At 45.8% G+C, this 25,926-nt stretch overlaps 1 protein-coding gene across 2 annotated transcripts in view; it reads left to right on the top strand.

Annotated features, from left to right (window-relative positions):
• FAM92B (family with sequence similarity 92 member B) overlaps nucleotides 1-25,926 on the top strand; it is a 68,730-nt gene that overhangs the window by 11,074 nt on the left and 31,730 nt on the right. The window contains exons 2-5 of one of the 2 annotated variants that reach the window (XM_030202707.1): nucleotides 4,955-5,189; nucleotides 15,577-15,645; nucleotides 15,730-15,831; nucleotides 17,964-17,969. In XM_030202707.1, the coding sequence (XP_030058567.1) occupies nucleotides 4,955-5,189; nucleotides 15,577-15,645; nucleotides 15,730-15,831; nucleotides 17,964-17,969 (412 nt within the window). The remainder of the gene's footprint in view (nucleotides 1-4,954; nucleotides 5,190-15,576; nucleotides 15,646-15,729; nucleotides 15,832-17,963; nucleotides 17,970-25,926) is intronic. The other variant, XM_030202708.1, reaches the window with a different exon arrangement.

The following is a 25,926-nucleotide window of genomic DNA, read 5'->3' on the forward strand; positions in this document are numbered from 1 at the left end:
ATAGTGCTGGGCAGACTTATACGGTCTGTGCAATGAAGAGGACAGTACAGATAAAAAAGTAGCACATATGAATTTATCTTCTTGGGCAGACTGGATGGACCGTGCAGGTCTTTTTCTGCCGTCATCTACTATGTTTACTTTGACAAAGCATTCAGCTGCATCGGGATCTTAGTTTTTTTTTTTCCGGAGTTTATATTGCTCTTAAACCAGGCCTATTTAGTGAAGCAGGGTGGGACAGTCAGAATTGCTGCAAGGTGCTTCAGTTTCTCGCTTTGCTTCCCCTTCTCCGTCTCATAACAGATCTCGTTTAGACATCCAGGAGTGGGCAGATGAGGCTTTCTCTGTTTCTTCCTCCTTATATGTGGCCTCGGTCTGTTGAAAGGAGCTGTCGTTGAAGGAGCTGTTAGAGGAGGGGGATGATCCAAATGTACTGAGGTTGTTTCATAAAGAGGAGCTCAGTACTCTTATTTCTGAGGTACTGGTGGTGCTTTTCCATTGAGGAGTCTTCTGCTTTGGCGTTAGGAGTTCCCTCTTCGTTGATCATGAGTGGGCGTAGAGGTCCTTGTAAGGCCTTCCTGATGCCTCCAGAAATTCAGGACCTGATTATAGCAGAATGGGTTTCATCAGATTCAGGGCTGAAAGTGGGAAGGGCCATGACTCATACTTTTGAATGAACCCTCTCCACACCTGTCTCAATATTCAACAGCACCATCCATCCCGTGTGGGTTCCACTACCAACTGCTGGAATAGTTCTCCCTATAGAAAATACAGGATCTTCCTACTTCTAGAAGACCCCACAATAGGGATACCCTAATCAAAATCTGGCATATTAAAAATCACCTATTAATAGTACTTCCCCTTTCAATTAAATCTCTGTCCACTTCTAGTCATCTTGTGGTTTCTAGATGTTCTGTGTTTAGTTCCATTGCACCTATGTTGTGGAATTCCCTTCCGCCAGATTTAAGATGGATTACTCATGTTTTAAACCTAAGTTGAAGGCTTGGATCCAGGGGCAGACTGACCATTGGGACAGTAGGGCAGTGCCTGAGGGCCCACACCAGTAGGTGGCCCACTCTCCCCTAGTCTCTCTCTAGTTTAAGCACTTTTGATAGGTGGTTAGGGGCCCATAACCCTTATTAACCAGGGGCCCAGATCCCTGTCAGTCTGTCCCTGCTTGATTCTTTTCCCAAGTCTATGGATTGTGGCTACTGTGAAAGATTTAAGACCACTGCATTTACTAGGCCTGCTTGGCTCAAGATTTGTTATGTTTTAAGTGTGTGGTCCTGTTGATTTTGTTGTGTATGTGTGGCTTGTTTATGCTATGTATGTACTTTACTATGTACTCTATGTTTGTAAAATATTAAATAATAAACAGGGATATTAAATGAAGCTCCCACGATCACTGTAATCAGAAATATCAGAAACGTAGAGCTCTTAATCAACTATTATGGTATGCCACTCAATCTTCTTTCAAGCTTCTAATAATGTTGGTTAAGAAAAAAAAACTTGCATCTAGAGCTCTCGATGATGCTCTCCATGATTTCAGAAGACAGTTCCTAATCAGCTGCTCTTGGAAATTCAGGTTTATAAAATCAGTCACTTAGAAATTGCAAAATCATATCTTCAGGGTTAGTGTATTAGGTGGCCTAGGCGAATTTTAACTTTGTGCTCTCCTTAATTAACTTTAAGGCCCCTAAGCACCCTCCCGAGATTTGAGAAACTCAAAACTCATACCTCAATGTCACACTTTCCAGAACTATCCTGTAGAAATACGTACTGGACATCGTACATTTAATTATAAAATGTTATTTAGCATATATCTAATGGGGTAATTTCCAAAAGCTATGTAGTTGGGTAAATGGGCTGTTCATAAATTTCCACTCTCCCTGTACATAAATTACATTTTTTAAAAATGTCAGCCTGTACTTTTATTAAATTTATTCCTTCCTATCAATATACTTCTAGGGGATTTTACAATAAATGTACATAAATAATTCACATAAAACCAAACAGTAATAACAAAAAAGCATTAAAAATAAAAAAATATCATAGGTAAACAAAACAACCAAACTGTTATCTTTTTGACAGCTGATGGTTCTTTTGAGTTTGTGTGGTTATTAGGGCTATCACTTTGCTTTGACTGTAGTGGTTCTTAGCTGCCTCCCTTGAAGCTGCTCCACTAGATGACCTCCTGGTCTTCTCTAATGGTTGGGCTGTATATAGTAGGGATGCGAAGGCCAAACATTTTTGTTTTGTTTCATTGTCTGTGTTTCTGTGTTTTTTTATGTTTGCCCTCAAAAGTGTGCACATTGTTTCTTCAGTAGTGCATGCCATTCTACAATAGCACAATATCTCAGTAGTTAACACTATTCTACAGCATTATTTCTTAATAACATGCTGTGCTAAAAACAAAATAGGGCATGCTGTTTATAGCACACATGCACTATTGACAACAGGAACACTTCCCCCAGAATTTCAGTTTTTTCCCCTATTGTGTCATTTTAAAAACAGTATGAAATGACATCTAATAATATTGGTAAAATGGTATCAGAGAATATGAATAAGAGTCATAGGACTTCTTTGGAAGAAATGTCCGACTTGCATCTAGACCTCTCTATGATTGTCTAGTGTCTTCAATATGTATTCCAAACAAATGTCCAAATTTAATTTACAAAAATCAATTTTGTGTACATCCCTACTATGTAACCCTGCTATTTATGTGTCTAAGCCAGTCATGTTCTTAGGATACTCACAACGAATATGCATGAAATACATTTGCATGTACTACCTCCACTGTAGGCAGATCTATCTCATTCATATTCATCATGAGTATCCTGAAAACCTGACTTGCTAGATGTATCCCAAGGACCCCTGACTTAAGCCCTCAAGTAATGCCCTGCTTTACTTTAACCCTCTTCCTTTATAAAAATGGACTTTTCTGTAGCGTACGGTACCAGATATCCATATCTCTTAAGCAGTGCTCGCTAAGCCTTTGATAAAATACTAGTATAGTTTGCCTTGGATGGCCATTTCCCCACTTAAACAACCTATGCAAAATTATCCTCTGTGTTTTCAGTTTGCTGTTTTTTTTTCCCCCCACTGGGAAGAGAGAGATTAACATAGTAACATAGTAGATGACGGCAGAAAAAGACCTGCATGGTCCATCCAGTCTGCCCAACAAGATAAACTCATATGTGCCATTTTTTGTGTATACCTTACCTTGATTTGTACCTGTCTTTTTCAGGGCACAGACCGTATAAGTCTGCCCAGCACTATCCCCACCTCCCAACCACCAGCCCCGCCTCCCACCACCGGCTCTGGCACAGACCATATAAGTCTGCCCAGCACTATCCCCGCCTCCCAACCACCAGCCCTGCCTCCCACTACTGGCTAAGCTTCTGGGGATCCCTTCCTTCTGAGCAGGATTCCTTTATGTTTATCCCACGCATGTTTGAATTCCGTTACCGTTTTCCTCTCCACCACCTCCCGCGGGAGGGCATTCCAAGTATCCACCACTCTCTCCGTGAAAAAATACTTCCTGACATTTTTCTTGAGTCTGCCCCCCTTCAATCTCATTTCATGTCCTTCGCATCTCCGGAAAAGGTTCGTTTGCGGATTAATACCTTTCAAATATTTTGAATGTCTGTATCATATCACCCCTGTTTCTCCTTTCCTCCAGGGTATACATGTTCAGGCCTGCAAGTCTCTCCTCATACGTCTTTATCCGATTTCGCTTAGGCGGTTAAGTGATCTTGGTCCGTAGAGATGGACCGAGAAGGAGCAAAGCCAAAGTTATGTTCACCCAACTCTAACAAACAGCACTGCATAATATCAAATTAATACATTTATCACCCATTTTTCTAGTTCTTCATGTGTCAGAGAAACTGTAGCAGACAACATAACCAGTTATGTCTCAATGGCTCCCAGCATCATATTGCAGTGATTAAAGAATAGACCTGTGGACCTAGTTATTGGTTCAGTTTCTCTACCAACTACTCACTGTTAGATGCTGACTGTGTACACTAATGGTATCGCTCCATGGTGCGACCGCACCTTGAGTATTGTGTTCAATTCTGGTCGCCGCATCTCAAGAAAGATATAGTAGAATTGGAAAAGGTGCAGCGAAGGGCGACTAAAATGATAGCGGGGATGGGACGACTTCCCTATGAAGAAAGACTAAGGAGGCTAGGGTTTTTCAGCTTGGAGAAGAGACGGCTGAGGGGAGACAAAGACATGATGGAGCTATATAAAATAATGAGTGGAGTGGAACAGGTGGGTGTGAAGCGTCTGTTCACGCTTTCCAAAAATACTAGGACTAGGGGGCGTGCGATGAAACTACAGTGTAGTAAATTTAAAACAAATCGGAGAAAAGTTTTCTTCACCCAACGTGTAATTAAACTCTGGAATTCGTTGCCGGAGAAAGTGGTGAAGGCGGTTAGCTTTGCAGAGTTTAAAAAGGGGTTGGACGGTTTCCTAAAGGACAAGTCCATAAGCCGCTACTAAACGGACTTGGAAAAATCCAAAATTCCAGGAATAACATGTATAGAATGTTTGTACGTTTGGGAAGCTTGCCAGGTGCCCTTGGCCTGGATTGGCCGCTGTCGTGGACAGGATGCTGGGCTCGATGGACCCTTGGTCTTTCCCAGTATGGCATTACTTATGTACTTATGGTACATTATAAATGGTATTTTCACTCTTGTATCCTGGTCTAATTAAAATACTCAATTGTTTTAAGTATCAATATCACATTAGTAAGCTTTGAAAGCATTTGCTTATTCTAGTTTGCATTTATTCTTTATAATTCATGCCTTTTTTAAATCTTAATACATGAATGGTCCAGGATTAGTTCTGGCTAGAAAACGTTTCTGACCATGCTTATGTATTGAGATAGAAACCTAGCATATGTAATTTTTCAGTATGTGGTGCTGGTAGCAAGCAGATGTTTGTCTTCCAGAGATGCCCAAGTTAAGATCATGGAAAACACAGTCAACAACGCAGAGCACTACTTTGGCCAGTTCTGTTCCCTGATGGCTTCTTACACTCGGAAGACCGCCAAACTGCGGGACAAAGCAGACGTGCTGGTGAAGCAGCTCATTGACTTTGCAAATACTGAGAACCCCGAACTGCGAACAGCTCTGAAAAACTTGGCTGAGGATTTGGCCAAAGTTCAGGACTACAGGCAAGCAGAGGTAAGAGCCAAGGTTCAGATTTTATATTTGAATTGGAAAGGGTAAAGGGATCTGGAGTTGGCTCACGCCTTTCTCGGTAGTTCAAAGCAAGTTACATTCAGGTACATTAGGTATCCCAAACATTGTACAAACCTAGCAGTGTTTTTTCAATTTGTATTCCCTGAGCTTACCCCGAGGGTTCAATGATGCTGCTGGCTTTGCCTTACTTCTGGAATTGTTGTTCCATTCTGGTACTGTGAGCAGGAACAGTAAATGGTAAGGGAAGAGTGGAGGAGTGGCCTAGTGGTTAGGGTGGTGGACTTTGGTCCTGGGGAACTGAGGAACTGAGTTTGATTCCCACTTCAGGCACAGGCAGCTCCTTGTGACTCTGGGCAAGTTACTTAACCCTCCATTGCCCCTTGTAAGCCACATTGAGCCTGCCATGAGTGGGAAAGCGCAGGGTACAAATGTAACAAAAATAAAATAGATACTATTGGAGATTCTACATGGAATGTTGCTATTCCACTAGCAACATTCCATGTAGAAGGCTGCGCAGGCTTCTGTTTCTGTGAGTCTGACGTCCTGCACGTACGTGCAGGACGTCAGACTCACAGAAGCAGAAGCCTGCGCGGCCACATTGGTGATCTGCAAGGGCCGACTTCTACATGGAATGTTGCTAGTGGAATAGCAACATTCCATGTAGAATCTCAAATAGTAGCAACAGTGGAGGAGTGGCCTAGTGGTTAGGGTGGTGGACTTTGGTCCTGGGGAACTGAGGAACTGAGTTTGATTCCCCCTTCAGGCATAGGCAGCTCCTTGTGACTCTGGGCAAGTTACTTAACCCTCCATTGCCCCTTGTAAGCCACATTGAGCCTGCCATGAGTGGGAAAGCGCAGGGTACAAATGTAACAAAAATAAAATAGATACTATTGGAGATTCTACATGGAATGTTGCTATTCCACTAGCAACATTCCACGTAGAAGGCTGCGCAGGCTTCTGTTTCTGTGAGTCTGACGTCCTGCGCAGGACGTCAGACTCACAGAAGCAGAAGCCTGCGCGGCCACATTGGTGATCTGCAAGGGCCGACTTCTACATGGAATGTTGGAACATTCCATGTAGAATCTCAAATAGTAGCAACAGTGGAGGAGTGGCCTAGTGGTTAGGGTGGTGGACTCTGGTCCTGAGGAACTGAGTTCGATTCCCACTTCAGGCACAGGCAGCTCCTTGTGACTCTGGGCAAGTCACTTAACCCTCCATTGCCCCATGTAAGCCACATTGAGCCTGCCATGAGTGGGAAAGTGCGGGGTACAAATGTAACAAAAAAAAAAAAGGTATAGTACATTGGGAGATGGTGATGGGGGGATGATAAACTGGAGGTGGGAGGAACCAGCCTGATGAGATAGTGACAGGTTGGTGGAGGCTCACTGTATACTGTAAACTATTAATATCATATTCCGATGGGCGGTATATCAAATGATGTATGATCTTGGGATGAGTAAGACTGGGTGTGGGGAGAAAGGAAGAATTGAGAGGCTATGAATGAAGCTGGTGAGGGGGAGGAGGGAGAACTGAGGGGCTGTGAGTGAGGTTGGGGAGGGGAAGGAGGGAGAACTGAGGGGCTATGAATGAGGCTGGTGAGGGGGAGGAGGGAGAACTGAGGGGGCTGTGAGTGAGGTTGGGGAGGGGAAGGAGGGAGAACTGAGGGGCTATGAATGAGGCTGGTGAGGGGGAGGAGGGAGAACTGAGGGGGCTGTGAGTGAGGTTGGGGAGGGGGAGGAAGGAGAACTGAGAGGCCATGAGTTAGGCTGGTAGGGGGAGCATAAGAACACTACTGGATGGCAGTTGAGGTTGGAGGATCTTGTATAGATGTGTCTCATTCAGCCATCAACCTCAGGGAGTTTCCACCTATTAGGAGCCCAAAGAGTTTGAAAACAACTGATTTAGATTGAAGTGATATTGAGATAAACCATGGTGTTTGCAGGGTATGGTGCATCCACTGAGTTGGAAACGTATTTTCAAAGGGACTCCCCATGCAGGTTTTCCTTTTAAAAATCTGGCTGTTGGGGGAAAGGTCCAATGTTATCGTAAATTTGCACAGGCTTTGAAGCAGTTGCAAATGTACCTTCAGAAAGTCTGTGTGGAAATTCCCTCATCTGACTTCCTCCTGCTCTGACTCTGGAAATGGGTAAAGGGAGGCTCCTTCCAGCCTATTCTGGATCTGAAGGGAGTCGATGTCTTGCTTTGGGTTTCCCACTTTTGCATGGAAACCTTATGAACGCCTCTAAGTCAGAATCCCCCCTAAATGGAACGATACCGCAGCGCTGAGGAGCCTCGGTTGGCCTGGGATAGCTGGCTGCTTGGCCGGCGAGGAGAGCCGCACATCTCAGGACAGGAGCGCGGACAGAAGGGGGCCACCTCTCTCCCGTAGTGCACTGCACATTCGTGGGGAACCCAGTGCTAAATCATTCGTAGACGACCTGATTCTGTGTCAGGGTTTCGTACGTAGCAGAGCAGCTACCTCGCTGCGATCTGTTGAAAGTCATCCCTTGAGCCAAGCTTTTGTCTCTCTCCCGCACATGTGTCCCTCTCTCTCCATGGAGGAAGGGAGCAGGTGGGCCTGGCAGAAGGGTGAGCCCTCCGCCGAGGGAGTGGCTCATGTCGCCGGGCTCCTTCACCTCCCTTCCAGCCCGTGGCCTGGAGAACCAGATGGCCTGGGTGGTGACCAGGCCGAGAGCCCAGCCGCACGGGGAGGCACCAGATGGCCAGAGACCCCGCGGGACTGAGCTGACTGAACACGTAGGGAGTCGTAGCGGTGGGGGCTTAATAGTGGGAGTGATACGGAACCGTGGGCTAATGCTTAATAGTCGGGTCTGCGGAGCTCACTCAGCCCTTCTCATGGAAGCGTGAGGCGGGCAGGGCCTGTCCGAGGCCCGGGGGAGGACCAGATGGCCGGAGATCCCGTGGGGCTGAGCTGGCTGAAATTAGCGGGAGTTGTAGCAATGTGTGTGTGGGGGGCTTAGTAGTCAGTGGGGGCAGGGCTTAATAGTCGGTTGCCTGGCACTAGTCCCTGGGTGGGTAGGCCCCTGTAACCAGCATGGCTCTGCCAGTATCTGCTTCAAGTGTCCTCCCAAATGGCTTAACCAGGCTAGTTCCAGGTGTGCACCAGAAAGCATCAAAGCCTGGCACTAGTCCCTGGGTGGGTAGGCCCCTGTAACCAGCATGGCTCTGGCCCACTGCCAGTGTCTGCTTCAAGTGTCCTCCCACATGGCTTTACCAGGCTCTGTTACTAGTTCCCTCTTCAATGCTTCAAAAATGGGACCGAAGTACCTCATGCAGTTAAGCAGAGCATGCGCTTATCCGACGTGCACTTAAATGGAGTGCACTGTATTTACATATTTAAATTTAGGATTTTCACTTTTATAGAATAATTTTCTGGCACTTTTTGTATGCTTGGTTTCTTGTTTGACTCTTGCCCCCCTACTTGTCCCCTTCTGACTTATTGGCAGTGCTCTGTTTTCAGTTGCATTGTCCTGTCTTCCCTTCTTCTGGGTCCAAACTGTCACACTTTGACCCATGCAGTTTAAAGTGTGATGGGGAAAGATGATATAGTTTACCAAAAGGGATTGCCATTGCTGGGATTCTGACCCTGGGTGATTCCGAGGGGAACTGGAAATTCTACAGGAACAAGCTCGATATTGCGGTGGAATCACAGGGGACTGGGAACCTGGATTATAATCAAACTAGCAGTCAGCTAGTGTGGGCCACTGTAAACTTGAAAAGTACACGCTTTTGCGGCCAACCCTTTCTGGCCCTCAGTGTTAACCCTCACATCTTCTTCTCGCCCCACCCCAGAGGATGAAACTGGGGAAATCTTGGGTAATGAGTGGAGTAGAATGGGTAGACGTCAAGCTCCATCTCTGGCCGTCTTCAGATCTAAGCTAAAAGCCCACCTTTTTGATGCTGCTTTTAACTCCTAACCCTTATTCACTTGTTCAGAACCCTTATTTTATCATCCTTACTTTAATATTCCCTTATCTCTTGTTTGTCCTGTTTTTCCTAATTAGATTGTCGAGCAGGGACTGTCTCTTCATGTTCAAGTTTACTGCGCTGCGTACGTCTAGTAGTAATGCTATAGAAATGATAAGTAGTAGTAGTAGTGTTTGGGATTCTAGAATCTTGCTACTCTTTGGGATTCCGGAATCTTGCTACTCTTTGGGATTCCGGAATCTTGCTACTCTTTGGGATTCCGGAATCTTGCTACTCTTTGTCCTTATCCCTTATGTGTGCTGTTTCTGTGTCCTGATTAGATTGTAAACTCTGTCGAGCAGGGACTGTCTCTTCATGTTCAAGTGTACAGTGCTGCGTACGTGTAGTAGCGCTATAGAAATGATGAGTAGTAGTAGTAGATGTCATCGTTGATACTATGTTGAAACCCTCTGCTCAGTGTGTGGCGGTGGCTAAGAAAGCAAATAGAATTTTTATTAGGAAAAGAATGGAAAACAAAAATGAGGACGTTATAATACCGTTGTATCACTTCATGGTGCGGCTGCACCTCGAATACTATGTTTCAATTCTGGTCACCACTTCTCAAAAAAGATGTAGTGGAAATAGAAAAGGTACAGAGAAGGGTGACGAAAATGATAAAGGGGATGGGATGACTTCCCTATTAGGAAAGACTAAAGCGGCTAGGGCTCTTCAACTTGGAGAAAAGATGACTGAGGGGAGATATGATAGGGGTCTATAAAATAATGAGTGGAATGGGAGACATGAATCGCTTGTGTATTCTTTCTAAAAGTACTAGGAGGCACACAATGAAGCTACAAAGTAGTAAACTGAAAACAAAAGAAACTCTGGAATTTGTCGCCAGAGAATGTAGTAAAAGCAGTTAGCTTAGTGGGGGTTTAAAAAATGTTTGGATAGCTTCCTAAAAGAAAAGTCTATAAGCCTTTATTAAGATGGACTTGGGGGAAATCCACTGCTTATTTCTACGATAAGCAGCACAAAATAATATTGTACTGCTTTGGGATCTTGCCAGGTACTTGTAACCTGGATTGGCCACTGTTGGAAACAGAATTCTGGGCTTCACCCCCCTACACACACACTAGCAGGACTTGCTTATCCACTCCTGCCCTAGCTGAGATAATAAGCACCATTCTGACTTTACATGCAACTTTCTTTAAATTAGTCCCCAGCTCCCGTTACTCTATCTTATCTATCTGTATGTTCCATCTTTGCTTACACCCTATGGTGTCTATTAAAATGTTTTATTGTGTATTGTGTGGACATTGTAATGTAGCATCCTGTGGTATACCTTGTAGTGTTGTTTGAATATTTTTACAGCAGTAATTGTCTGTTGCCTATGTTTGACTTATTCTTGCAGTACGCCACCTTGAGTGAATTTCTTCAAAAAGGTGGTAAATAAATCCTACTAATAACTAAATACATTTTTATATTTAAATCTTTTTTATTATTAGTAAACAACATATGGGAAATATACATTGCGTGATTTCTTCCGGTTCAGCTATTGTTCACATTGATCCATACTTTGTTAAACAATGGTTTTAATTTTCACCCCCCCCCTCCCTTAACTTCCTCCCTCCCATCCCTACCCTCCCCTCTCCCCACCCTACTCCTTCATCTTTTCCGTATCCTCCTGTTTTCAAAAACAGTACTGTCAGGGGTTTAATATGTGACTTCTCGCTGCTGGTGTCATGGTAGTCCAAAACGGGCTCCAACGTTGTTGGAATTGTGTTCCTTCTGTAGAGTCAAGATCCCTTATAGCCATGCGCTCCATACGCATCATATGTATCATGCGTGTCCTCCACTGCTGCACCATGGGAGGTTGGTGGGACATCCACTCCGACAGTATTGTCTGTTTACCTGCGAGTGTGGCTCGCATCACAAATGCTGTATATCCTCGTTTAGGTCTTTTTCCCAATTTTGGGTGTCCAAATAATAAATAAGTGTCATAGTACCATGTTTGTCTCCACATATTGGTCACCTGAGTCACAATCTGCTGCCAAAAGTTTTGAGTATGTATACAGTGCCAGAGCATGTGTCCCGTTGTAGCTCCCGAGGCTCCACACTTTGGGCACTCACCCCAAGGCGACAATCCCATGTGGAATGCCCTTCTCGGTGGAACATGCAATCGCAGAGCCACCTTATATTGTAGTTCCCAGTGTGCAGCTGCATTTGTAGTCTTCCGAATCTGCAATATATGGGTTTGTAACACCTGTGCAGTTATTGTAATTTGTAAGTCCAGAGTCCAGGTGCGTGCTAATTTGACATAGTCCAGTTCCAAAGCCGTGTCTCGTATATGTCTATGATGATATGCCATGGGTACTTTTTGTTGGGACTCCAGAGAATAAGCTGAGGAAATTTCTTCCTGTACATCCTCTGTTAATGATGTCCATGGTAAGGATAACACGTAGTGTCGCAACTGTCTGTAGTAAAAATCATCACTGGTAGGCAAGCCATATTTGCTTTGCAACTCATTAAATGGTTTGAGTCTGCCCTCTGTAGTCACCACCTGAAGGAGATATACTATACCCCTCCTTTCCCATCTTTTAAATACAGAATACATTTGTCCAGGTACAAAACTAAATACATTTTTAAAAAGAGTATACGATAGAGATGTTTAAATACCTCCATGGCATGAATGTACAAGACAGGGCCGGTCTTAGCAAGTGCGGGGCCCTATGCAGACCAATTTGGTGGGGCCCCATCCTAGCCCCACCCCCACCATAGCCCCGCCCCCACCCTAGCTCCACCCCATAAGATTATTCCATTTTTAGAACATTTTTTTTATTTATGAAATTTCAAATAAGGACAAATGAAGCTAAACTTGTACAAAAAACTGATTGAAATAATAAGCACAGTGCTATCATGAAACTTCCCCTCCCCAGAAATTATTCAGTTCAAGTCCACTACAATTAGTAGTTCCAATTTTCATAACAAAGGAGAATAAAGGAAAAATATTAAGAAAAGATTCAGTACTTTCAAATTCCCCTATTACTCTGTAACCCATTTATGCAATAAAATAAAATGAAATGAAAAGATATACAATAAAATAAAGTGATATGTAAAATATAATGTACAATATAAAAACATATAGACCACCAAGGTATTAAAATTGTTTTAAAATATATACCACAACTCTCTGACTCAAGAAGACTCCGACTCTGTCATCCATAATTGTCTGACAACACACAGAAAAAAATTAAGTAAAAAAAAAAAAAGTCACAATTAATACCTTATACACCAATATACCAGCCATACGGAAAATGCAGATTATCAACAATATGAAGCTAGCAAGGGATCATAATATCACAATTCTCATGTAGAGCCACAAAACACCCTTTTAGAGATAGTGTGTCATGATTTAGGCTCTACACCCTTTCCGATGTTTGGTGCCACCTTAGTAAGGCCAACACACAATCTCTCCACTGCAAAACACTATACACAAACGTGTGCAAACACACACTCATAACCTTAACAAACCATAAACAGCACTAATTCCAAGGACAGGACGAGCTACAACCTTATGCGTGGCGTGGAAAGGCAACTGTAATTACACTGGGCTCTAAAACACCAGTGCACAACCTAGTGAAAAAAAACAAACAAAAAGGGCTGCAAACTATACGCTAGCAGAATACTGCACCTTCCTTGATCACACCTGAAAAACACATGAATGCAAAATACTGAACTGGAAAGTTACCTCAAGAAGTCAGACTCAGCATGTAGCAATACTACAAAAATTAAAACTTACATGAAAAATATCACAGATGCACATTTCCAAAAACTAACATATTCCAATTAATAAATCCTGAATAAAATAGTTTTTTCTACCTTTGTTGTCTAGTGACTTTGTTTTTCTGATCATGCTGGCTCAGTATCCGATTGTGCTGCTATCTGTCCTCTTAACTCCGTTTCCAGGGCTTCCTTTCCATTTATTTCTTTACTTTCCGCCTTTCTTCTTCATTTCTTGCCCTACATCCGTAAGTAAAAGCTGGGTCCTCCGCAGACTTGACTGTCAAGTGGATCCGGCTTCTGCCTATTTTCTATATCCATGTGCACTTTTTCTCCTCTCTTCCTTTTCCCTCACCTCATCTCCTTCCTCACTCTTCCCTCGCCTCCATCCATGTCCAGCATTTCTTCTCTCTCCTCCATCCACCCATGTCCAGCGACCCTCCTGTCCCCCCTGCCATCCATCTATGTCCAGCAACCCCCCCTGTCCCCTCTGCCCTCCCCTGCCATCCACCTATGTCCAGAAACCCCCTCCCCTGCCATCCACCCATGTCCAGCGACCCTCTTGTGCCCCCTGCCCTCCCCTGCCATCCACCTATGTCCAGAAACCCCCTCCCCTGCCATCCACCCGTGTCCAGCGACCCTCCTGTGCCCCCTGCCCTCCCCTGCCATCCACCTATGTCCAGAAACCCCCTCCCTTGCCATCCACCCATGTCCAGCGACCCTCCTGTGCCCCCTGCCCTTCCCTGCCATCCACCTATGTCCAGAAACCCCCCCTGCCATCCACCCATGTCCAGCGACCCTCCTGTGCCCCCTGCCCTCCACCTATGTCCAGAACCCCCCTCCCCTGCCATCCACCCATGTCCAGCGCCCCTCCTGTCCTCCCTGCCTGCCCCTGCCATCCACCTATGTCCAGAAACCCCCTCCCCTGCCATCCACCCGTGTCCAGCGACCCTCCTGTCCCCCCTGCCATCCATGTCCAGCAACCCCCCCTGTCCCCTATGCCCTCCCCTGCCATCCACCCATGTCCAGCGACCCTCCTGTGCCCCCTGCCCTCCCCTGCCATCCACCTATGTCCAGAACCCCCCTCCCCTGTCACCCACCCATGTCCAGCGCCCCTCCTGTCCTCCCTGCCCGCCCCTGCCATCCACCTATGTCCAGAAACCCCCTCCCCTCCATCCACCCCATGTCCAGCGACCCTCCTGCCCCCCTTGCCAACTGCCATCCACCTATGTCCAGTAACCCCCCCCGTCCCCCCTGCCCTCCACCCATGTCCCGCGACGCGAGTCTCCTCGTTCCCCTGCTGCTCCCCCTCCCTCCAGCCACCTGAGACATCTCCCGTCTGACCCCCCCCCCTCCCCGCCAAACGACCCTCTTCTGCCGCCCGCACCTCACCTGACCCGACTCAGCATTTTAAAAAAAGCCTCCAAGCGGCGGTGCCGGTGCCTCGCGTCTGAGAGAAGAAAACTCGCTTCGTCGTTGGCCGGCCTTCCCTCAAGTCCCGCCCTTGCGGAAGTTACATCAGAGGGCGGGACTTGAGGGAAGGCCGGCCAACGACGAAGCGAGTTTTCTTCTCTCAGATGCGAGGCACCGGCACCGCCGCTTGGAGGTTTTTTAAAATTCTGGGTCGGGTCAGGTGAGGTGCGGGCGGCAGAAGAGGGTCGTTTGGCGGGTCGGGGAGGGGGGGCTCAGACGGGAGGGGTCTCAGGTGGCTGGAGGGAGGGGGAGCAGCAGGGGAACGAGGAGACTCGCGTCGCGGGACATGGGTGGAGGGCAGGCGAGCGTGGTCGGAGATGCGAGGCAGAGGCGCGCCGCGCGGGGCCCCCTTAGGCGCGGGGCTCTATGCGGCCGCCTCGGTCGCCTCTGCCTAAGACCAGCCCTGGTACAAGAGGTGAGTCTCTTCAATTGAAAGGAAGCTCTGGAATGAGGAGACATAGGATGGTGAAAGGGGATAAACTCAGAAGTAACCCAAGGAAAGACATTTTCATGGAAAGGGATGTGAATTCATGACATAGTCTCCCAGTGGAGATGGTAGAGATGAAAACTGTCTGAACTCAAGCAGGTTTGGGACAAGTACATACCGTGTTTCCCCGAAAAAAAGACATCCTCCAAAAATAAGACCTAGTAACGATTTTGCTACATTTGTAAATATAAGGCCTCCCCCCGAAAATAAGACCTAGCAAACTTTTTTTTTGCAGCAGGGCTGCCGAGAGCCGGACAAGACCGCCCCCTGCTCCCCCCACCCGAGGTCGCCCCCCCACCTGAGGTCGCTGGGCCCTCCCTCCACCCGCCCTCCGTCACTCCGGAACTAACCTTAAACTCCTTTCACCTTCACAACGCAAGTTCCCAGCAGCAAGCAGCAGCAGGGCAGACCTCTCCTTCCTTCCATGCCCCGCCCTCGCCTGACGTTACGGTACGTTACGGCGACCTCGGGTGTGGGGGGGGCCACCACAATCCCAGTAAAATAAGATATCCCCCCCTAAATAAGACCTAGCGCGTTTTGGGGAGGATAAATTAATATAAGACAGTGTCTTATATTCGGTGAAACACGGTAGGATCTCTAAGGGATAGGAAAAGATAGTAGATGGCATGTATGGACAAATTGTATAGGCTATATGTCTTTATTTGCCTTAATTTTTCTTTGTTTCTGTGTTACCTGTAGGTAGCCAGATTGGAGACCAAGGTGGTAAGCCCCCTGAAAGTCTATGGAACAATTGTAAAGCAGAAGAGGGTAAGCACGATATGATCAAACTACAATCAGATCTGCCCCAAGCCAATGTGTTGCAGGTGTGTCAAAAGATTTTATTAAATGCAGGTAGAAATCAAGAAGTTCAACAATGCCAGAAATCGAGAGATAAAAGAACTGGAAAAGCTGGAGAAACTGAGGCTAAAATCTCCCTCTGACCGACATGTCATCGTATCCTTTTCTGCGTTCATTCAGCAGTTTAGTTCAACTGTTTTGGTGCTCTAACTGTTGAGAACAGGGAGCCAGGCTACAAACTCTGATGTGTTTAAATCAAAGTGATGGTAGGTGAGTGATCACTGATATATCGAGTGAGTTCTTCATAAGACCCAGATTAGAATTGTACCTCATTGTAGTGCTCTCTGAGGTAGCATGAGCAAGATGTGCAGTCTGTTTTAGCTTAAAGCTCTCATCTCTGTTTCTTTGAGGTTTTTTTCCCCATCTCTATCCACCTGTGCCCTTGAACTCAGACTGAAGTGTTGTATAAAGCATGTTGCTTCCTCATTTCCTCAGTATTACTATAGCTAGAGGCAGAAGTGGTTTAGAAGTATTCTGCTTGACCTCTCTCCCTTGCTGAGTCACTTAAGCTGACAGCAAGTCCTGGAGAACCCAATTTCACCATTGTCTTCTTTAAATCCTCGGATACAAACATGAAGTTCATTCTTTCCTGTACTGTTTTAAACATTCTTTCACAGAAAGAGTTCTGGATGTTCCTTGAGCCTCAGATTGAAAACTGCCATAGGCCCCATTTCGATATGATTTTACCATTTAAAAGAACTTTAAGGAAAACTGGACTTGGGTGACACTGTCCAGGAAATCACGATGCAACAGAGAGGCTGGTGCTACAGATGAACAGAAAAGGTTTCTGTTGAAAATCAGCTATCCTTGGTGATGTGGTCTTTACCAGAAAGATACTGTATTTGTAGCAAAGTATGCAACACTATAAATTCCAAAAGCATGACCGCTGTCCAGCGCAATATTGCTCTGTTGGATAGCAGTTGTGCTTATGGAATTTATATTAAGGACTCTTATTGCCAAAGATAGCTGGTAGTACCTATATTGAGACAATTGTGAGAGTGATCTTGTTCCATCAGACATGTGAAATCTACAAGAATATTATCACCAGGGGTGTAGCCAGACTTCGGCGGGAAGGGGGTCCAGAGCCCGAGGTGAGGGGGCACATTTTAGACCCCCCCCCCGCCATTGCCGACCGCCGCCACCACCAACAACAACTTTGACCCCTCCCCCCTGCCGACGACCCTCTCGACCCCCCCCCCTTCCCGCTGCCAACTCAGAAACAGAACGAAGCCTTATGCCGGAAGAAGAGGACCTCGGCTGGCAGGGGTTGGGGTCCCCCGCCAGCAAAGGTAGGCGACGGTGGGTCGAGAGGGTCGTCAGCAAAGGGGTCCAGGGCCAAATCTACGGGGGCCCAGGCCCCCGTGGCCCCACGTAGCTACGCCACTGATTATCACATTTTTGTTTTTTACCCCGATGCAGCTGACCAGGGCAAAACATGGCCATGTTGAGTTTTATTTTGTTAGGGATCCTTTTACCAAGCTGCAGGAAAAAGGGCCCTGCAGTAGTGGTGAGGGCTGTTTTTCCTACGTGCTAGTGCCCTTTTTACAGCAGCGGGTAAAAAGCCCGTAAAAAAAAAAATTGGCCATGTGATAAGATTACTATTACCGTGTCACCATGCGGGGGAGGGGGAGCACTTACCGCTACCCATTCAGGTGGTAAGGGCTCCCAGCAGTAAACCGGGCAGCGTATGGCGATGCCCGATTACTGCCGAGTTAGCACCGCACTATAAAATACATTTTTTTATGGTGTGTCAGAAACAGCGCACACTCAAGGCAGAACTACCGCTGGTGGCCACATTGGGCCAGCAATAGTTAGCATGTGGTAACCCCACGTTGGGCTTACCTCTGCTTTGTAAAAAGGCTCCTAAATTTTTTTTTTTTTAATGAGCACACATCTGAATTTTAATAAATACTTTTTTCATCTGCGACCCATTATTTAGTGCTGTTCTTGTCTTGTTTTTCAGGAAATCATGATGAAATATGCGGAATAGTTTCTATCCCTTTTTTTTCCTGCAAGCTGGGTATCTTATTTGAGTGAAAACCAAGTCTAAGCAATGAATTTACTTACCTGAGCTAGGGAAAAGAGGGTCAGAACAAATAAATTCCCAGTGGGTGGCTGCACTATGAAAAATGTTTACATGAGCAGCACTTTGAAAGAATAGAGAGGTTTAGAACTTGTTATAAAGAAATGAGCATCTCCAGGTTGTTCCTTGACTACACCTTTTTCAGTCTCAGGTAAGCAGTATTTTCCCAGTAGCTAAGTACATTAACACCAGGTAGGTACAGTGTGTTTCATTTAGTTTCTTCCATCTATGAATCATAGACAAACAAATCCTAAGACTAACAAATCCTAAAGAAACTCCAAACTGCTCAAAACACAGCAGCCAAGCTTATATTTGGAAAACGAGATTCGAAAGCGCCAAACCCCTATGAGAAAAACTGCACTGGCTGCCAGTCAAAGAACGCATTGCATTCAAAATCTGCACCATGGTTCATAAAATCATCTACGGGGCATGGGATACATGACAGACCTCATAGACCTACCAACCAGAAATGCATCAAGATCAACACGAACATACTTAAATCTCCACCACCCAAGCTGCAAAGGACTCAAATACAAATCAACCTATTCATCCAGCTTTTCCTATATAAGCACACAACTATGGAACGCATTACCAAGCACCGTGAAAACAACAAACAACCACCTAAAATTCCGGAAATTACTAAAAACTTACCTGTTTGAAAAGGCATAACCTAAAGATCCAACTTAAATGCCTTAACCCTACAACAAAACAAAGCCAAAGCTTGTACTGGACACAACTTAACTCTTCCCCCTTATGATTCCCTAACGTGTCTGTAACACATGATCCGTACTCTACTACAACATCATTCTGTATTTGTTCATACCGATATTGGCGATCGCCTATACGGTACTATGTAAGCCACATTGAGCCTGCAAATAGGTGGGAAAATGTGGGATACAAATAAATAAATAGACAACCCAGTGTGACTTACAAGTACATTATTTAATCCAAAATAAACTAAAATGCAGAAAAATACACATTCAAATTCTCTATCCTTCATTAATTGCTAAATCCCCATTCAAAATAGAAATCAGCCATATTCCTTTAACTGTGACTTGAGGATAGATTTTCTAGCTGGTCATTCAGTAAAGGGTTTTCAGTGTGCAAAGCCTGTTTTACATGCAGAAATGGCCTTGAATAAGATTGCATGGCGGTACACATGCAGTGACAAACGTTACACCCTTGTATGTTTCCTGTATGTAGATATTCCCAGGGGGTTAGTTTAAATGGATCAGGGACAGAGATGTGATGTATGCACATCAAACATATAAATGGCAAGTGACCGACTCACCTGCAAATGCGCAGTAGAGACTTCCCTCTCTGTTCCGCCCTCGCGTCAAGACGTGATGACGTCAGAGGGCGAAACAGAGAGGGAAACGGAGTCAGACTGTCGGACGCTGGAGCCTGGAAACGAACATCGCGTGCACCACCCTCCCCCCCCATCCCCGCCGCCGCTGCTCCCGCCCCCCTCCATTAAGCCCATTAAAACGGGCGAGATTTCCAGGTACCCTCCTCGCTGCCGCTCCCTCCCCCCTCCATGCCGGGCCCCCTGCACTGACCTGACAGCTCCTCTCACCTCCGGGAGATCTGCTGCTGCCTGCAGCGCTTTCACACGGAGGTGAGAGGCGCTGTCAGGTCAGTGCAGGGGGCCCGGCACGGAGGGGGGAGGGAGCGGTGGCGAGGAGGGTAGCTGGAAATCTCACCCGTTTTAACGGGCTTAACGGCTAGTATTTTAATAAAATGCACGTGTACATGTGTAGAGTACACACACGCATTTACACCAGTTTTGCAGCAGGTGTAAATGTGTTGCGTCTGCATTTGCACACCACAGGGGCTGGTTCTGTGTGTAAAGGCTCCTAGGTGCCTCTGTTGCTTTTACCAAGTGGGCTTCTCACATAGGCATCCTGTTTGGGCGGAGCCATGATTTACATGTATACTTTATAAAATACACATGAGAATGCCCATTGTACACATGAACATTTACACCTGCTTTAGAGTAGGTGTACCTGAATGTGGGTTAATTTTACCCATGATTTCTGCAGAATTTGTATTAGTATTTTCTTTAGTCCAATTCCTCCGCACTGGCCCAGGATTGGACTGATGGGTTGTGCTTGCCTTCCAGCAGGTGGAAACTGAGAAAAAAACTGTGACTCTAGAGAGCCAATAAGAGCCCTGGTCATGTGACCCTAGCCTCAGTATTTCTCAGTCTCCCAGCAGGTAGGAAGTGAGCCCATTAGTCTCTCTTGGTTGATCTATAACTTTTTTCTGTTTAATCTTTATTCTGTGCCAGGGGAATTCTTTAGAGGCTTGTTAGGCATTCAGCGTTTTTACATTTCAGCCTCTGGGGTGTTACACTCGGGTATATTAAGTAAAAAAATATAATAGAATGTGCAAATCAGAATAACACAAGGATTTCTCAAAACAATTGCAATAGAATTCTCACCAATGCAGTAGACTTGTGATTCCTAATTTTTATATAAACTCCCAAAGACCTCCCCCCCCCCCCCCCCCCCCCACCACACACATACACCTCTTAAAATTTGCATAGTCAATCTGGCTAACAAGAGAGTCCATATTTTAAGGGAACTCTTTTTTTTTTTTTTTTTTTTTTTTTTTGCCTTTTTTCCGGTCTTTTCCACCAACATCCTCTCCATTCTGAGGAGTTCATGCATTTGGTTTCACCATCATATCCGCGTTAGAGGCTGGTCTTCCATCCATTGTAATAAGATAGAATATAATGCCATCAAGCAAGCTTTATGTATAAAATTTGCAGGCACCTGCGTTCCCTCAAGAAAGCTCATCCATGTAGCCAACATATTAATCTTAGCACTCACAGGTAATATAATATCCAGCATACCTCTCAAATATACCCATACCTGGATCCAAAATTTATGGATCTTCAGACAGACCCATACACAATGTTTCCAGGTACTCTCTATGTGCCCACATTTCTTATAAGTACCATCAGTGGGCACCCCCATTTTATGAGCCCTACCAGGATGTATAGTAGAGCAAACAAATGCGAAATGATGCACATTGGGAAGAATAATCCAAATCATATTTATCTGATGCTAGGGTCCACTTTAGGAGTCAGCACTATAGAAAAAGACTCGAGTCTCATTGTAGACAAAATGCTGAAATCTTCTGCCCAGTGTGCGGCGGCGGCCAAAAAAGCAAACAGGATGCTAGGAATTATTAGGAGAGGGGATTTTTGCTAGGAATTATTAGGAGAGGGATACAAAATAAGACCAAAAATATTATAATGCCCTCTGTATTGCTCCATGGTGTGACCTCACCTTGAGTATTGTGTTCAATTCTGGTCGCTGTATCTCAAAACAGATATAGCAGAATTATCCCGGGAACTTTTTAAAAAAAATCGGCATTACATTGGCCACCCTCCAGTCTTCAGGTACTATGGACGATTTTAACGACAGGTTACAGATCGCAACCTTGCAGCACACCTCCAGATTTTCTCCAGAGAATCCCTACAGTTTTGCCTGTGACGCAGCCTTGTGGCAAAACGTGGCCATGCCAGGCATACGTGATTATTTGATTGAATTAACATCCTTGCCTTCACTTTTTTTTTATAGTTGTTGGTCTGCTGTTTGTTCTGCTGTGCTTGCATCACAGATCTTCTGCCTCTCTTATGTTCCTTACTAGGATGTATTGTAACGTTTATACCCCGCGCTTTCCCACTTATTAGCAGGTTCAATGCGGCTTACAAATATATACATTCTATGCAGAAATTTATAATGTAATTCTCAAAGTTGGCAACTTTCCACTAGTTTCCTAGTTTCCTCCCCCTGTGAACCCCCCCCCCCCCCTTGAAAATCTAGCCCATAGTCCCCATCTATTTTCTCTCTCCCTCTATCCAGTGTGTGACTATAAGGGGACCCTGCCCCCTACTTGTCGTAAACCCTCATAATAACGACCTCTAAGGCCTTGCTTAATAACTGGTAAAGGCCATCTTTCCTCAAAATCTTCCTCCTCAAGACTGTGTTTTTGAGCAGTGATCAACCCATTCGGATAATTGTGCTAGTATTTTATAAAGACTTGTAAGCACCTATGTGTTTTTAGAAAAGAAGTTGCCAATAGGCATCTTTTTCCTTTCTTAATCCAGGCAACCAGTGTGTACTATTACACGTTAATGTGCATTATTTACTGCAGGTCCCCTTTAAACAATGGAACCTGTTTACTAACAGCGAATATGGTAATACACATTAGTAAACTAGACCAGATAAAAAAAAAGTCCTGATCAATGTTAAGAACTTCTCACATGGTGTATGCAGGAAAAAAGACAAAGTAAAAGACTTTCTCTACTAAGTAACCTGCTTGTAATCTAACATAAGCCTAGTGGTTAGGGTGGTGGACTTTGGTCCTGGGGAACTGAGGAACTGAGTTCGATTCCCACCTCGGGCACAAGCAGCTCCTTGTGACTCTGGGCAAGTCACTTAACCCTCCATTGTCCCATGTAAGCCGTATTGAGCCTGCCATGAGTGGGAAAGCGCAGGGTACAAATGTAACAAAAATAAAATAGATACAATTGGAGATTCTACATGGAATGTTGCTACTATTGGAGGTTCTACATGGAATGTTGCTATTCCACTAGCAACATTCCATGTAGAAGGCTGCGCAGGCTTCTGTTTCTGTGAGTCTGACATCCTGCAGGATGTCAGACTCAGAAGCCTGCGCGGCCACATTGGTGATCTGCAAGGGCCGACTTCTACATGGATTGTTGCTAGTGGAATAGCAACATTCCATGTAGAATCTCAAATAGTAGCAACAGTGGAGGAGTGGCCTAGTGGTTAGGGTGGTGGACTTTGGTCCTGGGGAACTGAGGAACTGAGTTCGATTCCCACTTCAGGCACAGGCAGCTCCTTGTGACTCTGGGCAAGTCACTTAACCCTCCATTGCCCCATGTAAGCCGCATTGAGCCTGCCATGAGTGGGAAAGCGCAGGGTACAAATGTAACAAAAATAAAATAGATACTGTTGGAGATTCTACATGGAATTGTGCTACTATTGGAGATTCTACATGGAATGTTGCTACTATTGAGATTCTGTTGCTACTATTGGAGATTCTACATGGAATGTTGCTACTATTGGAGATTCTACATGGAATGTTGCTATTCCACTAGCAACATTCCATGTAGAAGGCTGCCGGCCACATTGGTGATCCGCAAGGGCCGACTTCTAGTGGAATAGCAACATTCCATGTAGAATCTCAAATAGTAGCAACAGTGGAGGAGTGGCCTAGTGGGTAGGGTGGTGGACTTTGGTCCTGGGGAACTGAGGAACTGAGTTGGATTCCCACTTCAGGCACAGGCAGCTCCTTGTGACTCTGGGCAAGTCACTTAACCCTCCATTGTCCCATGTAAGCCGCATTGAGCCTGCCATGAGTGGGAAAGCGCAGGGTACAAATGTAACAAAAATAAAATAGATACAATTGGAGATTCTACATGGAATGTTGCTACTATTGGAGATTCTACATGGAATGTTGCTATTCCACTAGCAACATTCCATGTAGAAGCCTGCGCGGCCACATTGGTGATCTGCAAGGGCCGACTTCTACATGGAATGTTGCTAGTGGAATAGCAACATTCCATGTAGAATCTCAAATAGTAGCAACAGTGGAGGAGTGGCCTAGTGGGTAGGGTGGTGGACTTTGGTCCTGGGGAACTGAGGAACTGAGTTTGATTCCCACTTCAGGCACAGGCAGCTCCTTGTGACTCTGGGCAAGTCACTTAACCCTCCATTGCCCCATGTAAGCCGCATTGAGCCTGCCATGAGTGGGAAAGCGCAGGGTACAAATGTAACAAAAATAAAATAGATACTGTTGGAGATTCTACATGGAATTGTGCTACTATTGGAGATTCTACATGGAATGTTGCTACTATTGAGATTCTGTTGCTACTATTGGAGATTCTACATGGAATGTTGCTACTATTGGAGATTCTACATGGAATGTTGCTATTCCACTAGCAACATTCCATGTAGAAGGCTGCCGGCCACATTGGTGATCCGCAAGGGCCGACTTCTAGTGGAATAGCAACATTCCATGTAGAATCTCAAATAGTAGCAACAGTGGAGGAGTGGCCTAGTGGGTAGGGTGGTGGACTTTGGTCCTGGGGAACTGAGGAACTGAGTTGGATTCCCACTTCAGGCACAGGCAGCTCCTTGTGACTCTGGGCAAGTCACTTAACCCTCCATTGTCCCATGTAAGCCGCATTGAGCCTGCCATGAGTGGGAAAGCGCAGAGTACAAATGTAACAAAAATAAAATAGATACAATTGGAGATTCTACATGGAATGTTGCTACTATTGGAGATTCTACATGGAATGTTGCTATTCCACTAGCAACATTCCATGTAGAAGGCTGCGCAGGCTTCTGCTTCTGTGAGTCTGACGTCCTGCACGTACGTGCAGGACGTCAGACTCACAGAAGCAGAAGCCTGCGCGGCCTCATTGGTGATCTGCAAGGGCCGACTTCTACATGGAATATTGCTAGTGGAATAGCAACATTCCATGTAGAATCTTCAATAGTAGCAACAGTGGAGGATTGGCCTAGTGGGTAGGGTGGTGGACTTTGGTCCTGGGGAACTGAGGAACTGAGTTCAATTCCCACTTCAGGCACAGGCAGCTCCTTGTGACTCTGGGCAAGTCACTTAACCCTCCATTGTCCCATGTAAGCCGCATTGAGCCTGCCATGAGTGGAAAAGCGCAGGGTACAAATGTAACAAAAATAAAATAGATACTATTGGAGATTCTACATGGAATGTTGCTACTATTGGAGATTCTACATGGAATGTTGCTATTCCACTAGCAACATTCCATGTAGAAGGCTGCGCAGGCTTCTGCTTCTGTGAGTCTGACGTCCTGCACGTACGTGCAGGACGTCAGACTCACAGAAGCAGAAGCCTGCGCGGCCACATTGGTGATCTGCAAGGGCCGACTTCTACATGGAATATTGCTAGTGGAATAGCAACATTCCATGTAGAATCTCAAATAGTAGCAACAGTGGAGGAGTGGCCTAATGGGTAGGGTGGTGGACTTTGGTCCTGGGGAACTGAGGAACTGAGTTCAATTCCCACTTCAGGCACAGGCAGCTCCTTGTGACTCTGGGCAAGTCACTTAACCCTCCATTGCCCCATGTAAGCCGCATTGAGCCTGCCATGAGTGGGAAAGCGCAGGGTACAAATGTAACAAAAATAAAATAGATACAATTGGAGATTCTACATGGAATGTTGCTATTCCACTAGCAACATTCCATGTAGAAGGCTGCGCAGGCTTCTGCTTCTGTGAGTCTGACGTCCTGCACGTATGTGCAGGACGTCAGACTCACAGAAGCAGAAGCCTGCGCGGCCACATTGGTGATCTGCAAGGGCCGACTTCTACATGGAATATTGCTAGTGGAATAGCAACATTCCATGTAGAATCTCAAATAGTAGCAACAGTGGAGGAGTGGCCTAGTGGGTAGGGTGGTGGACTTTGGTCCTGGGGAACTGAGGAACTGAGTTCAATTCCCACTTCAGGCACAGGCAGCTCCTTGTGACTCTGGGCAAGTCACTTAACCCTCCATTCTCCGAGGACAAGCAGGCTGCTTGTTCTCACTGATGGGTGACGTCCTCGGCAGCCCCTCCAATCGGAATCTTCCTAGCAAAGTCCTTTGCTAGCTCTCGCGCGCACCGCGCATGCGCGGCCGTCTTCCCGCCCAAAACCGGCTCGAGCCGGCCAGTCTTCTTTCGTCCGCACTCGGTACGGCTGTGTTTTTGTCGTGTCGAGCCCCGGAGAGTCGACCTCGCGCGTCCGTTATCTAAATCGACGTGTTTTCTTCAGAAAAGTTTCATTTCGTTCGGAAAGTGCTCCGGAAACCCCCTTGGGTTTCGTTTGCCCCTTCCCGTGTTTCCAGTTTTGCCCCGGTAAGTTTTCTTTCATCGTCGGGGTAGGCCTCTTTTCGGCCTCGGTCGAGATTTTTTTTCTCCCTTAAAGTTTTGGTGCTCCAAATTCGTCATTTCGGATTTTGACTTCGCCGGCGTGATTTTTCCGCCCATGACATCGAAGCCTTCCAGCGGCTTCAAGAAGTGCACCCAGTGCGCCCGGGTAATCTCGC

The sequence above is a fragment of the Microcaecilia unicolor genome, chromosome 5 (genome assembly GCF_901765095.1).
Source record: "Microcaecilia unicolor chromosome 5, aMicUni1.1, whole genome shotgun sequence".
In the NCBI taxonomy this organism is placed as follows: domain Eukaryota; kingdom Metazoa; phylum Chordata; class Amphibia; order Gymnophiona; family Siphonopidae; genus Microcaecilia; species Microcaecilia unicolor.